Consider the following 13,606-nt stretch of genomic DNA (forward strand, 5'->3'; position numbering starts at 1 on the left):
ATAGGGCCAGCTGCTTAGATAGTATCTCATGCATAGTGAATATCCAATAAAGATTTTCCATGAATATCTATGCATTTACCACTTGAGTCACTAATAATAACTTTTAAAAGAGTAATCACTTATTTGAGCATGAATGTTGTCTTACGGGTTGGGATATCTATGGTGAGGGATAAAGAAAATCTAATCCACTGAATAAGGAACATAGAAGAAAAGGGAGATTGGATTCCCATCTTCAAGGTTGTCACTACAGTGACAAGCAGATTTTCCAACAATTTCTTCACAGGAGGGGAAAGACAGGAATGCGACATGAAGAGAGTTGTCAGCAACCATTTGACCACACACCCCTGGTTAATGCCCATATGATGTGTCTTCTGGTATGATGTCCTGAGAAGGACACAGCATCATTTCTTACAGAATCCCTGCCTTAAGGGGAGAATCTGGACTTAGTTATTAAGACGAAACAGCTATAACACTGAGGGGAAATGTCTCGGTCAAGAGAGGCGCAGAAAGGCCACGGCCCTGCTCCCAATTAAAGGACATTAATGATTAAAGGACATTAACAGGACGTGTCTCCTTTATGCCAGAGGGGAAAGTTACAGAGAACATCATTAGAACAAGCAATGGCAGACAGCCAGGGAACTGGAAATGCGGCGCTGTGGGCCACTGGTGCATCCATAGAGAAGGTGCACAGCCTTCTTTGAACTGGGGAGAATGTGCATGTGCTTTTATGTGCTGTAGAGAACAGAGGACAAGATATGCGAAAAGCATATATAGAGAACTGTAAGCATTTCTCCTTTTATTTTTTTTTTCCAGCCAGGATTTCTCTGTGTAATAGCCCTGGCTGTCCTGAAATTCACAGAGATCCTCCTGCCTCTGCCTCCCGAGTGCTGGGATTAAAGGCGTGTGCCACCACCGCCCAGCAGTGTAAGCATTTATCTTTTGTTTGTTTGTTTATTTGTTTTGTTTTATCCAGACGGGAGAAAAAATAAGGAAATCACATAAAGATATTTGTCCTAGGAGATACCCTGAGGTGCTGTTGATCTTATTAAAATAATATAGATTAAATATTGGGCAGTAGAAGACTGATTTAGATATAATGGGCTCATGGACTTCAAACACTGATAAATAAATGTACTTAACTAAGATTTCTAAAATATGAGATATAAGCAAAATATAAAAACATGAAGTACGGATTTAAAAATATCTTCCATAGGCAGCAAAAATAAAAATATATGCCCTCAAGGAATAGAGGTAGAGCATTGACCTAGCATGCTTGGATCTCCAGCACTGCCAGGAGGAAAAAAAACAAAGAAGTGTGTATGCCCTGTATATTTTAAATATAAACAATGGAGGGTAGAATGCTAGCCGGCTGAGTCCTTCTCCAAACTATAAATGCCCCCTTTCTTTCCGCTTAAAAAAATTTTCTTTTATTTGCACAGTGCTGGGGATGAGCCTCGAGGATGCTGGACGTTCTCTACTACAGCATGGTACCCTCCTCCCTTCTTTAGCTTTCCGTCTGAGAGGTGCATGCTGTGGAAGGAGCCCTTCAGAATTTCAGGTTGACGCTTTCTGTAACACAACGTGACAGAGAAGCCTCTAACAACGTATTTTCTAGCATGTCAGAATCTCCTTCACTTTTAAGGGTGAGCATGCACACACTGGGTCCACCCATCCCTCCACTGACAGTCAGACACTCGGGCAGCACTGTGGGGATGTCTTTCTGTGTGCTGTGAATGTGTTGCTCTGATTGATTGATAAATAAAACGCTGATTGGCCAGTAGCCAGGCAGGAGCTATAGTATAGGCAGGATGAACAGAGAGGAGAATTCTGGGAAGTGGAAGGCTGAGTCAGGAGACGCTGCCAGCCACCACCACCACGAGAAACAAGCTGTAAAGTACCGGTAAGCCACAAGCTATGTGGCAACTTATAGATTAATAGAAATGGGTTAATTTAAGATATAAGAACTAGATAGTAAGAAGCCTGCTGCGGCCATACAGTTTATAAGTAATACAAGTCTCTGTGTGTTTACTTGGGTCCAAGTGGCTGGCTGCAGGGCCACAGAAGCTGAAGAGAACCAGGAAAACTTTAGCTACACAGCACCCCTTAACTACAGGCAGTAATGCCTCTGTGAATGTGGTGTGCACATAGCTGTTCAAGTCCCTGTTTCCATTCTTCTGAGTCTCCAAGAGATAAACATACATGTCAGGCACAGTGTGTTGAGATGTGGAACCAGCATGGAGCTGACCTTGGTGACCAGACCTCTCTATTCCATACCACTCCATCCCCATGGCATTGCTTGGGGACAAAGAAAAAAGATTCTGACAGTGTGGAAACAGAGTCAACTACTTTAGGTCTGAACTGGACCAGAGACCGAATTAGCAGATTGTTTGGGGGTTTCTGCCCACCCTATCCCCTTCAGCTTACAGGGAGACCTGACCATACCAAACATAAAGGGCCTGTCTAGGCTCCAAGTTGACTCTGTGAGGGAGGGGGGCAGGGCTGGAACTCAGGACCTTGTGAGTTCCAGGGAAACATTCCACCACTGAGATATTCCCACCGTTTTTATTTTTTACTTGATGAAATTATCTTCCTCCTTAGCAAAGTCCAGCTTTGAGCTTAGGAGTTCCTTGCTTCACCCACGGAGCAACTGGAATCACATGTCCATATCACCAGTCCCTGCTCACAGGGGCACTTTATGTCTAGGAACCATCTCATACAGTGTGCCACTGTAGGACTCTCAGGATAGAAAACAGGACACCTTTACCACAGCCACACGACAGGGTCTTGAATACTTACCATGTATACAATGATAGCCAATTCATAGGTGATGGACTGGGCTCCCAACTCCACCATGCCAAGGATACCTGGTAAAGACGGGCAACTGATGCCTTGCCCCAGGCAGACTGTTCCCACCAGCCAGTTCCCACCAGCCTGCATACACACCGCTCAGGAAGCTGCCGACCTCATAGGCCCACCACTCGATGCACAGCATGAGCATGCTGGGCACAGCCAGTTGCAGGAAGGAGGCCCAGTCCTGCAGACACTCCCAGGACCACCCTGCAGGTACAACAGATGGGTTTCCAACATGTCTAACCTTCAGGCAAAAGCCACGGCCCAATCAAAACGCAGTCTTTACCTCCCCAGGTGGCTCGATGTAGTTTTCTCCAGAGGATGTAGAGGAACAGGAGGATGGCCAGGGCATACTGGGAGATGGTGTTGGCCATTGCTGAACCCCTGGGAAGACCAGCAGGTGTGGGTGGACACTGTGCTCCATCCTCTCCTCCCTGGCTCGGTGCGTTGGGGAGTCATGTGCCCCTCCCTCACTGTGCCCTCCTCCACCACAGACCCTGGATTACTTCTATTTAAGGCAGCATCCCCTTCACTCCAACAGCACTTTCCAAAGGGCATAAGAAGGCCACACCCACACCAGCTAAACTGCCCTCTTTCCCCTGGAAAAGGCTAATGCAGCCCCCCTTGCCCAAGAGGAAGCTGGACTCACATCACCCCAAGATGCAGCTGATGGAGAAACACATAGTTGGCCAGGGCATTGATCAGGTTGGCTGCGATGCCCGTCACGATCTGAGGCAGAACAATGCCCTGGAACGAGGAGACACATACATGGCTTTCCTTGCTGAAGCACCAGGGGACTTGGGCATAACAGGGGCAGTCAGCTGGGCATGCCTCTCACCTTCCCGCTCTCCCCTCCCCTCTGGGTCCTCCTCTTTGCAGTGAGTAAAGAGAGAGCTCTGGCCTCCAAGGGGTAGGAGGTGAGAAGGCAGCAGGGAGGGGAAGAAAAACAGAGACTCTCCCTGCTGTGTGCAAGAGAGGCAGGAATTAGCAGAGCGGAAGGCAAGGCGGCATTGGCAAGCCATTGGCGATAGACTCTGCTTTCTCCACCAAAACTCAAATTCAGAAGCTGGACCAAAAGGCTTGTGAAACTGTGTTTCTTCCTGAAATGGAGACTGGATTCCTTCATAACCGGCTCTGAGAAGCAGGAGCCGGGGAGCAGGGGGGGGGGGGGGGGGATATGTCCTCCCTACTTTATGCCTTACATTAAAGCCAAGGGGAGGGGCTGAAGAGATGGCCCAGCAATTAAAAGCATGGGCCGCTCTTCCAGAGACACAGGTTCAAATCCCAGGACCCACATGGCAGCTCATAACCATCTGTAACTCCTGTGTCAGGGGACCCAATGCCCTCTTCTGCCTCCACTGGCACCAGGCAGACAAGTGGTGCACAGACATGTGTGCAGGCTTAGGAGAGCTGGGACCTATGGTGACAGCATTGGGAAGGTGGTATCAGGCAGATCTTGAGTTCAAAGTCATCCTGAACGAGATAGGGAGACCCTGGGTTCTGGTTAATTTTTTTTTTCAACTTACACAAACTAAAGTCACCTGGGAAGGAACTCAGTCGAAGTATTGCTCCATTGCATTGGCCTATGGGCATGTCTGTGCTGATGGCTGATGTGGGAGGGCTCAGCCCACTGTGGGTGGCACCACCCGTGGCCAGGTGGTTCTGGCTTGTATAAGAAAGCAGGCTGAGCGAGCCATGGGGAGCAAGCAAGCCAATGAGCAGCACCCCTCCATGGCTCCTCCGCTGCTCTGACTTCCACTCTGACTTCCCGCAATGATCAACTGTGTTCAGGGCTTATAAGCCAGACAATCCCTTTACTCCTCCAGTTTGGCTGGGGTGAGCGTTTTCACAGCAAGAGAGAGAAACTAGAACACCTTGTCTTTGAGTAGAAAACAAAACAAACAATCCTAAAAGACTTGGAGGAAGCGGGGCCTCCGTGCTTGGTAGAGCACTCGCCCAGCATCTGCAAGCCTTGGGCTATGCTGCCAATACTGCAAGAAAAATAATCCAAGTAGCAAATTTAAGTAACGTTTAGGGTGTGATCATAAAGTTACATTGGACCGAGGACATCACAGCCTGCCTCATGTGCATCAGGAGGGTAAGAACAGAAGCTGCGGCTGCCGCAGGAGCTAGACAGCATTTCTCTTCTTCACGGTGGCATTACCTCCACCCTCCCAGCCCCACCTTCTTTGAATGCTACTTTCTCACTGAGAAATGCTGATATGAGAATCAGAGGCCATTTAAATTTTTGCTGTGGGAAGACAAAAACACTCTCCTCTTGCCTAGAAGATCAGCATCACTTGGGTCGGGGTATAGCTCAGTTCATAATGATGCTTGCCTACTACGACCAAGGCCCTGGCTTCCATGCCAGCACTATGAAAAAAAGAAATTTAAGCAGTTTTGATGTCTGATCCAGACGCTGAATGCCACATGAGGTCCTCAATGCAGCGATCTGCACGCATCTACCTCTACACCTCAGCTTTGCAGTCTCCAGACAGAGAGACTTTGCACTGCCCCTCACGAAGGACTTCGCTCTTCAAGACTTCCTTTAAATGTCACCTAGTCATGACCATCTGTAAACTGATTTTACAAGGCAGGGTCTCACTAGAGAGCCCAGGTTGCATTTGAACTCATAGCGCTCTGCCTCTGTCTCCTGAATGCTAAGATCATAGGCAGGCCTGCAGTCCACCACACCTGGCTGCTTCTCCAGACACTCGCCCTCACACGCCCTCCTCGTCTGGTCAGACACCCCAGACACCACTGGACCCTCGGTGCATGAAGGAACGAAATGCAACTGCAGCTTTGTCTCTGGTGGCCTCCGGCAGACAGGACCAGGACTAAAGTGTGACGGACAGCTCAAGTGAGCTCCGTGTGAGCCCCTGCTGAGTTCCAAGTAAGGGAGTCTGTAATCAGATTCACATCTCTGGTGTGGAAAAGCAGCCAGCCTGCATTTTGAGGGGACCAGGTGTGGTGGTTTGAATAAAAACGGCCCCCATAGGTCCGTAGGGAGTGGCACTGTTAGGTGTAGCCTTGTTGGAGTAGGTGTGTCACTCTGGGGTGGGCTTTGAGGTCTCAGATGCTCAAGCCTGGTCAGGGTGTCACTATCGCTTTCTGCTGCCTGCTGGTCTGGATGTGAAACTCTCAGCTCCTGCTCCAGCACCATGTCTGCCTGCATGCCACCATGCTTCCCACCATGATGATAATGGACTAAACCTCCGAACTGCAAGCCAGTCCCAACTAAATATTTTCCTTTATAAGAGTTGCCATGGTCATGGTGTCTCTTCACAGCAATAGAAGCCCTAACTAAGACACCAGTAATCAGAGAGCAAGGAGGCTGGTAAACAAGATTCTACTGAAGTGATGAGAAATGAATTCAGGAGCCCACTAGGTAACTGCAAACAGTGATGTATTAGGTAGAGGCACTTGCTGCCTTGTCTAATGACCTAGTTCAATCCCAGGACCCACACGGTGGAGGCAGAAAGCTGACTCCACCTCTGACCTCCACTGGGGCCTCTGACCTCCACTGGGGCATGCTGTGGTATGTGCGCACACACACACAAACACAGGCACACACACACATACACTAATAATTTTCATCAGAAAGAGAGACCCACAGGCCTAGGTGACCGATCAAACAGGAAAATGAAAGAAAAGCCCCAGGGACAAGGGTCGATGATGGACAGTAGAGGGAGAAAGAACAGAGGCCGCCAACTGGATAAAGCGGGGAGGAGGCTGCAGGCCAAGGTGAAGTCATGTGTGCAGCACGCTCCCCATTGCCTCCCGGCAGCTAGCAAAATGGTCAGATGGAGATATACATGACAGCTGGGGACACAGAGGAAGCAGGTGCCCTTCTCAAGGAGGGCCAAGGGAGGTCCAGCCCTGTGCCCTTCCTTGCCCAGTTCCTCCCCCTCCTCTGCTGCAGGTCTGTGTTCCCTGTCTTTCCTCTGTGCTGTGGAATGTTTGGGAAATACAGAGTCAAGGGTTCTGCGCTCTTCCAGTATGCTTGGGCTAGAACACTCCTGGCCCTCCCAGAGCCCACTGCCCAGTCTCCAGAGTCCACCGATCACCATGGGTCCTGCTCCTTCGGGGCAATTCTTTCTTCTTCTTAGGCCATTGCCAGCTCGCCATTTTCATAATTCTTATCTCTGCGCCACAAATTAGTTTGTTTTCTACCAACCCAACCCCCAGGAGATACAACACGATGCTCAGCAGACTAGCCAGCCTGCTCCTGGTAAGCCATTGTGCGCGATCTTCTCGACTGTAGCAGCCTGACCACACCCAGCTCTCCTGCCTAGTGACTGGTGCGTGGCACCTGCTGTCTGGGAACACTTCCCTCCAGATCCTAGAGCTACACTAGTCCACCCTAACTCAGGACATCTCCCCCAGCCCTCTCAGCTACAATTCTCTACTTTCCTCAGCCTCAGCTTTTGGAAAGTGTCGCGTTCACACTCTCCATCCATGAGATAAAAGCTCACCACACCATTGGGAGACAGAAAGACAGGCAGGAGCCACTGTGACATACAGAGGATTCTACCTGGTGCCTACAAGGGTCTAGATAGAGAAGAGACACCTTGGAAACCAATTAGAAATGCTGTTTCCATCACCCATGTTCAACTAGTTCAAGTACATAAATCTAACATTAATAAAGTATCCAGTAAGTGGGAAACTTGCCTGCCGCTTTCTACCTCTCATCCATGCCTCCCTATTACACATGCTAGAGGAAGCCTGCCTCCTTTACCTGGATTTTTCTAGAAGGAAGTCCACAGCCCCATAACACACACTGTCCTCATTAATCCACTCCCACCAAATCAGGGCCACCATTCCCAGGGCCTTTGGCCTTTGCTGTTAGCCATGTATGAAGAGTCTTGACTATTCTCTGTTATCAATACAATTTGAGCTTTGACACCCTCTGCCCCAGAGAGTAGGAGCCTTCAGACAAACCGAGAAGAGGTGTGGACTCCCTAGACCCAGCCAAGCCACTGTGACCCTCAGCCCTTTACAAAGAGCAGACAGGCCTGTACCAGTAAAGAGCCAAAGAACACAGAGATGCTAACCTTAGCATTGCCAACGGCAATATTTCCAAGTAGGAACTGGACATAAATTTTCAGAGCCAAGAATAATGCTTCAGTCACTCCTTGATGTCACTTAAGAAATCTCTCCACATCAAAGCCCTGTGTTCACAGGCCTGAAAGCAGCTTTCAGTGACTCAGCAGGCCCGTTCCCTCCACCCTGGCCTCCCTGATTCTATCACCCCCTCCCCAAAGGAAAGAGGGTAGTCCGCATTACCTGGTTGAGCAAGTATTTAACTTGTATCGTATAAAGGAAGGCTGCCTGCGAGAGAACAAGAGGGCAGGGTTAGTTCTGCAGCCTGACCGTACATCAGAGATCTGGGTGCCATACAGCTTGTCCCACAGCCACCCTGGCTGCCCTCCATGCCAGAAAGCCTCATCCAGACCTGGGGCAACCAGTGTCTGTAGTCTGGCGGCTTCACACACCTTCCGTGTGAATGAACATAATCCAAACAGTGCCTGCCCTGGGTGGAACATGGAACATCTCCTGAGGGTTCGTGTGTTTAAGCATGTGGTCCTCGGGTAGTCAGGCTATTTTGAGGAAGTTGTGGAATGTTTGGGAAATACAGGGTCATGGGTTCTGCCTGGCCCCACTACAGACCTAATCTCCTGCTTCCTAGGGGGAGAGGCGGGTGGCATTGAGCTATAAGCAAGCATCCGTGGGGCTCCTGGGGTCACTAAGAGGAGCCAATCACACCATCATGGGACTATAAGCTAAAAGTAAGTCCTGTTCTAAGTTGCTTCTATTCGGTATTTTGTCCCAGCCACAGAAGAGGTACGCCCTCACTCCCTGTCTGGGAGTGCCAAGGAGGTTCTGTCTGCTAGGGTGTACACTGGTGTCCTAGTACAGCCAAGCTCTCATCTTATTTGGTGGGATAAGGAAAACATGTCACATTTAAGTGGTTTTACGGGATAGGGTTTTACTCAGGGCTAGAGTACTCACTTAACACACAAGGCCCTGGGCTCCATGCCCCACAATATAAAGATTAAAAGTAAAATAAAACGTTTTATGATGAACTAAGAAGTACAATGCCAATTCTGAGGGCGAGTGGCTGCCATTACGGCAGACTGAGTCCTTCAAATTCATCCCCAGAAGCCCTATCCCCGTATGCAACTGCATTTAGAGGGGGATTAAATCAAAATGAAGGCCCTGGGGTGAGCTTTAATCCAATAGGATTAGTGCGTTTATAACATGTTTCATGATTTATTTATTCTTATTTCACTTGCATTGGTGTTTTGGCTGCATGTGTGTCTGTATGAAGGTGTCAGGTCCCCTGGAACTAGAGTTACAGACAGTTGTGGGTGCTGGGAATTGAAGTCAGGTCCTCTGGAAGAGCAGCCAGTGCTCTTAACCACAGAGCCATCTCAACAGCCCCGATTAGTGTGTTTATAAGAAGAGACGACCATGTTATGTGGGAACAAAAAGAGACACCTTTGACTAAGGACAGTGGCCACAGGAAAACCACTGAGGCCCTCACCGGGATCTTGGACTTCCAGCCTTCAGAACTGTGAGGAAATCAGTTTCTGCTGTTTGGGCCCCCAGTCTGGCAGTCCCAGCAAACATCCAGCCCCTCTACCCAATTAAATAAACTTAGCTTTGACAGTTCATTGACCAGCTACAACTTGCTATAAACATTAACAGACAACCGTCTAAAGGTCAAAGGGATGCTCTTGAGGGATCTGGAATGGACAAGACTTTACCCCTTAAAGAAACATTCTGGACTCTTCTGCTGGATGCTCCAAGGGTAAGCCAGGAACAAGAAGTCAAGGCAATGACCCCCATCCTAGAGTTTCTTTTGTTCTTTGGGAGACAAAAATGCTGGTGTGTCCTTAAGGGACATAATTAAAAGCATGCTTCTGTGATGAGCCGATGTCACATGTGAGAATTATGTTAGACTGAGCTCGTGACATCTCTGTCACTTTTTACCCAAGGACCCAAGAATGGAGTCTCTGACCCCTTGCAGACTCACTGGAAGCGCTGGGATGAAGATCATAACATAGGTCTGGGTGAGCCTGTACAATAGAAAAGAGTGACAATGATGACGGAGGCCACTCTCCCGGGAAGGGGCGGAATGAAAACTGCACGCTGCTGGCGCATTCTTGGTTCTTCCTAAACAAATGGACTTCGGCTGTCGGAGCAAATGGAAAACTGTACAAAATCTGTCACCTGGCATTCCGGCTCGCCTTCCTGCTTCTTCCTATCTAAAGATCTAGGGCAGGGATGTTGAGCCTCACAGTGCCGCTGGACAGTCCCGGCTGTGGGAGTTGCCCAGGGCACCACAAGCTGTCTCTCAGCCTTCCTGGTTCCCAAGCCCCTCTACCCAATGTGATATCCAGGCACGTCTTCGGCTATTGTCAAATGCTGGCATGGGGCAAGTGCTTTTCAAAGGTCTTAATCAGTTAAGCCAGTGGGTCTTAAACATGGCAGCTCACGCATAGAAGATTTGAAAGTTACTGATGCTCCGGGCCTCACCTGTACCAGTTAATAACCTGGGGGTGTGGGAACTAGAGGCCTAGAGAAGTATCTAAAGTACCAAGGTGATTTTAATACCAACCGGGGCCAGAAATCACTAAGCATTAACAAGCCACAGACTGCGATCCCAATGGGAAGATCTTTGTCAATGCAATTCCATTCCAAACTCTCAACCCTGGAAGCCAGTCATGAGAGGAATCCAGGTCTCTCAAGGCAGATATAGAAGGTATCAGTGCCTGGGAAGGAGCGGCCATGCCCAGGTTAGGCTCATCTTTGTGTGATTCCCTGGCCTCTGTCACTCCTGAGTATGGATGATCTTTCTACAGAGAGGGATGCCCTGCCCCAACCTTGCCTTACCTGGATACCTCTGGGTCCTGCCTGAAGAGCAGCAGAATGTGCTCAGTGTTGATGAAGAGGGCCCAGCAAGGGAAGCAGCAGAGGAGCAGGATGAGGATGCCCCTCTGCAGGATAACCCCCACGTGCTTCAAGTTCTGGCTCCCGAATGTCTGGGGAGCACAGGCAAACAAACCCATTAGACAGGCACACCCCAGCTATCCCTCAAAGGCCTTCAGTCATGCCTCATAAGAAAGCAGGTGGCTTGGCCATTCTCTCTAGGGAAAGAGCTTGTGGCTGATTGAGAGTTGGGCTTGCTGCACTGCCCAGCATGACAAAAACATACTACTCGGGACCCACGTAGCAATGATGTGTCAAAGGACCCATTCGGTTCTAGAATGCTGTCAGGTTTTTGCATCACCTGGAAGCTTGTGAGAAATGCAGATTCTTGGGCCTGACTCCAGACCTAAAAGCAGGGACTGGGCCAAGGGTCAGCAGTGTGGGGCACCAGCTCCTACCAACTTACAGAAGCCAGAGGGTGCCGGTGTCGCTCAGCTTTCTGTCCAGTAACGTCTATGTGGGGACTTCAGGCCAGCTCTAGAGGGGACACACACCAACGGGACTGCGCTATGCTTAAGATGGACAGGCTTAACTTTTCAACTCCAGGCTGGTGCAAAAGAAGTGCACACATGGTGGAAACCAACCTTGAAGTTGGATTTTAGATCCTTCCCCAGGCTAGTGATATGGGGTATGGTCCTGTCATCCAGTGCTGGATCACAGGGGGTGGGGGGAAACCAAGATGTGTTCCATGCTGCTGAGTTGGGATGTCCACTAGGTGAGAGAGATTCAATGCATTTTTATCTTAGGGTATTTTCTATTTAGGATGGATCTATCCAGATGTAACCCATCACAGTCAAAGAGCATCATATGCAAGCCGAATACCACCCTCCTGGAGGATGCTGAACATACACCCACAGCCCTGGGTGGGGCCCAGCGACCTGCGCTTGGGCAAGCCCTCCCGACAGCCCTGATGCAGACTCTGTTACAGATGCCCAGGACCATAGCACAGGAAAGTTATAGGAAAGTTATAGGAGGTCCCCTGTTTGATCAAGGGCAATCATGCAGAACACGACTTTGGCTAGGGCTGAAAGAACCCTAGCCACACTTCAAAGACAGCAGTGAAAACCAGAGGCTGTAGCTGGCAAAGGGTGGCAGGGATTTGCTGCTCTGGTTCCTCATCTGGGGGTGTGCACGACTCTTCCTCTTGTAGTGAGTTTCTCCATCTGCACCAAAGATGTCTGGAGTCGCTGAGAATGTGATCACTTCCATTTACCTGGGAGATGAGGGTGTCACACGCGGAAGATAGGCCATGCCCCACTGAAATGCCAGTGACATTGATAACCTGGAAGAAAAGAGAGAGTGAGGTAAAGGAGGCCTGTTCTCTGTTCCTGTAGATCAGAACCACGATGTGACCGGCCCCCTCCTAGAGCGCCTGCTCGGATCACTCGGGGCAGCTAGAAGGACACGCAAAAGCTCGGAGAAGGACACTAAAATCCCAGGCCAGAGATAACAGCACAGCCTTTCTGAAGTCTTAGCTATCTTGCTCCCCAACTTCCGAGCCACTCCTGAAGGAACACAGTGTGACAGAGCAGCAGTTTGGGGTGAGTCTGCTCTCTTGAGACTAAGGACCCGTTGAGCATCTCTCTTCCAAAATGTTCAGAAATCTGAACTTTTAACACCGAAACGACAAATCACAGCATCTCAGATCTGGGAGCAGTTTGGATTTTGGAGTTTCAGATTAGGTATGTTCAACTGGTTAAAGTGTGCCAGCATTCTGAAATGCACAGAGGGACTTGAGACACTTCCATCCTGCATTTCAAATAAGGGCCGCTTCACCAGTGTGGCCTGGGTCAAGCCCCTGACTCACATGAAGGACACAGAAGCAAAGCCAGTGTCTGCTGGAGACTGCAGGCACACTTGCCTTCACTAGAATCAGGAAGTAGCATCCAGGGGGCCTCCCGCTGCTGCCTCACTGAATCTGACAACAGCTGAGCTCAACCTGCTTAAAGGGCTAGCTTGTCCGAAGACCTCAGCCAGTAGCAACCTGTTGAGGCTTACCTGCATATACTTCCACATTGCCTCAGGTTTTCAAATAAGGAGTTATGGAGTTGCTCAATGGTCGAGGGTTTGCCTAGAGACCAGGCAAGTAGAGATAGGGCAGGACAAGGAGGGGGTAAGGAGAACAGGAATACACCCTGCAAAGAGCCAGAGTCCATGTTTAAAGAAACACATGACTAACTAAGCCAAATAAGTTGATGGGACTCTCTTGACCCTGCAAGGCCAGTTACCAATCCCTAGCAGAGATCGGTGCCATATCACCTTGTCTTTGAGGGTTGCATCCACCGAAAAGAGAATTTGGGGCTCCTCTCAATTTGGAGGCTGGTTTGGATCTAGACCCTACCCTCACGTTCCATTTCTGGATTAGGGCTTCCATTTGTATTGGAAATGCTGGTGTAAAGGTAAGGCGGCACCTCCTGAGTTCAGCAAACTTCCAGGCACCCTTTTCCCATATCCAAACTCTAAGCTCCAAGGATCACATACCAAGTGGTATGGTAATTGGAATAATGCCTTCCTAAAGATGGCTTCATCCAACTCAGCGGGCCTGGTAATCTGCAAGAGCACCCTAAAAAAATGATAATTCCTAAGGCTGCCGCCCCCCTGGCACCCTGACTCTAGCCCAGTGAAACCTGTTTCAGACTCCTGACCTCCAAGCACTCTAAGGAAACATACAGCACGATTAAACCTCTGGGCTCTGGTCATTTGTCATGGCAGCAGGAGGCGCACGGCAGACAGCTCTGTAAGCTTTTGAGGAAAGTCTAAT

At 49.4% G+C, this 13,606-nt stretch overlaps 1 protein-coding gene across 1 annotated transcript in view; it reads right to left on the reverse strand.

Moving 5' to 3' along the window:
- The window catches only part of LOC114683285 (multidrug and toxin extrusion protein 1), a 40,936-nt gene that overhangs the window by 21,344 nt on the left and 5,986 nt on the right, over positions 1-13,606 (reverse strand). The window contains exons 3-10 of the mRNA XM_028857514.2: positions 12,059-12,127; positions 10,750-10,898; positions 9,890-9,932; positions 8,137-8,181; positions 3,500-3,597; positions 3,137-3,234; positions 2,944-3,057; positions 2,797-2,864 (exon numbers count right to left, since the gene is read on the reverse strand). Coding sequence (XP_028713347.1) covers positions 2,797-2,864; positions 2,944-3,057; positions 3,137-3,234; positions 3,500-3,597; positions 8,137-8,181; positions 9,890-9,932; positions 10,750-10,898; positions 12,059-12,127 — 684 coding nt within the window. The remainder of the gene's footprint in view (positions 1-2,796; positions 2,865-2,943; positions 3,058-3,136; positions 3,235-3,499; positions 3,598-8,136; positions 8,182-9,889; positions 9,933-10,749; positions 10,899-12,058; positions 12,128-13,606) is intronic.

Source organism: Peromyscus leucopus, chromosome 8b (genome assembly GCF_004664715.2).
Source record: "Peromyscus leucopus breed LL Stock chromosome 8b, UCI_PerLeu_2.1, whole genome shotgun sequence".
NCBI classification, from domain to species: Eukaryota; Metazoa; Chordata; class Mammalia; order Rodentia; family Cricetidae; genus Peromyscus; species Peromyscus leucopus.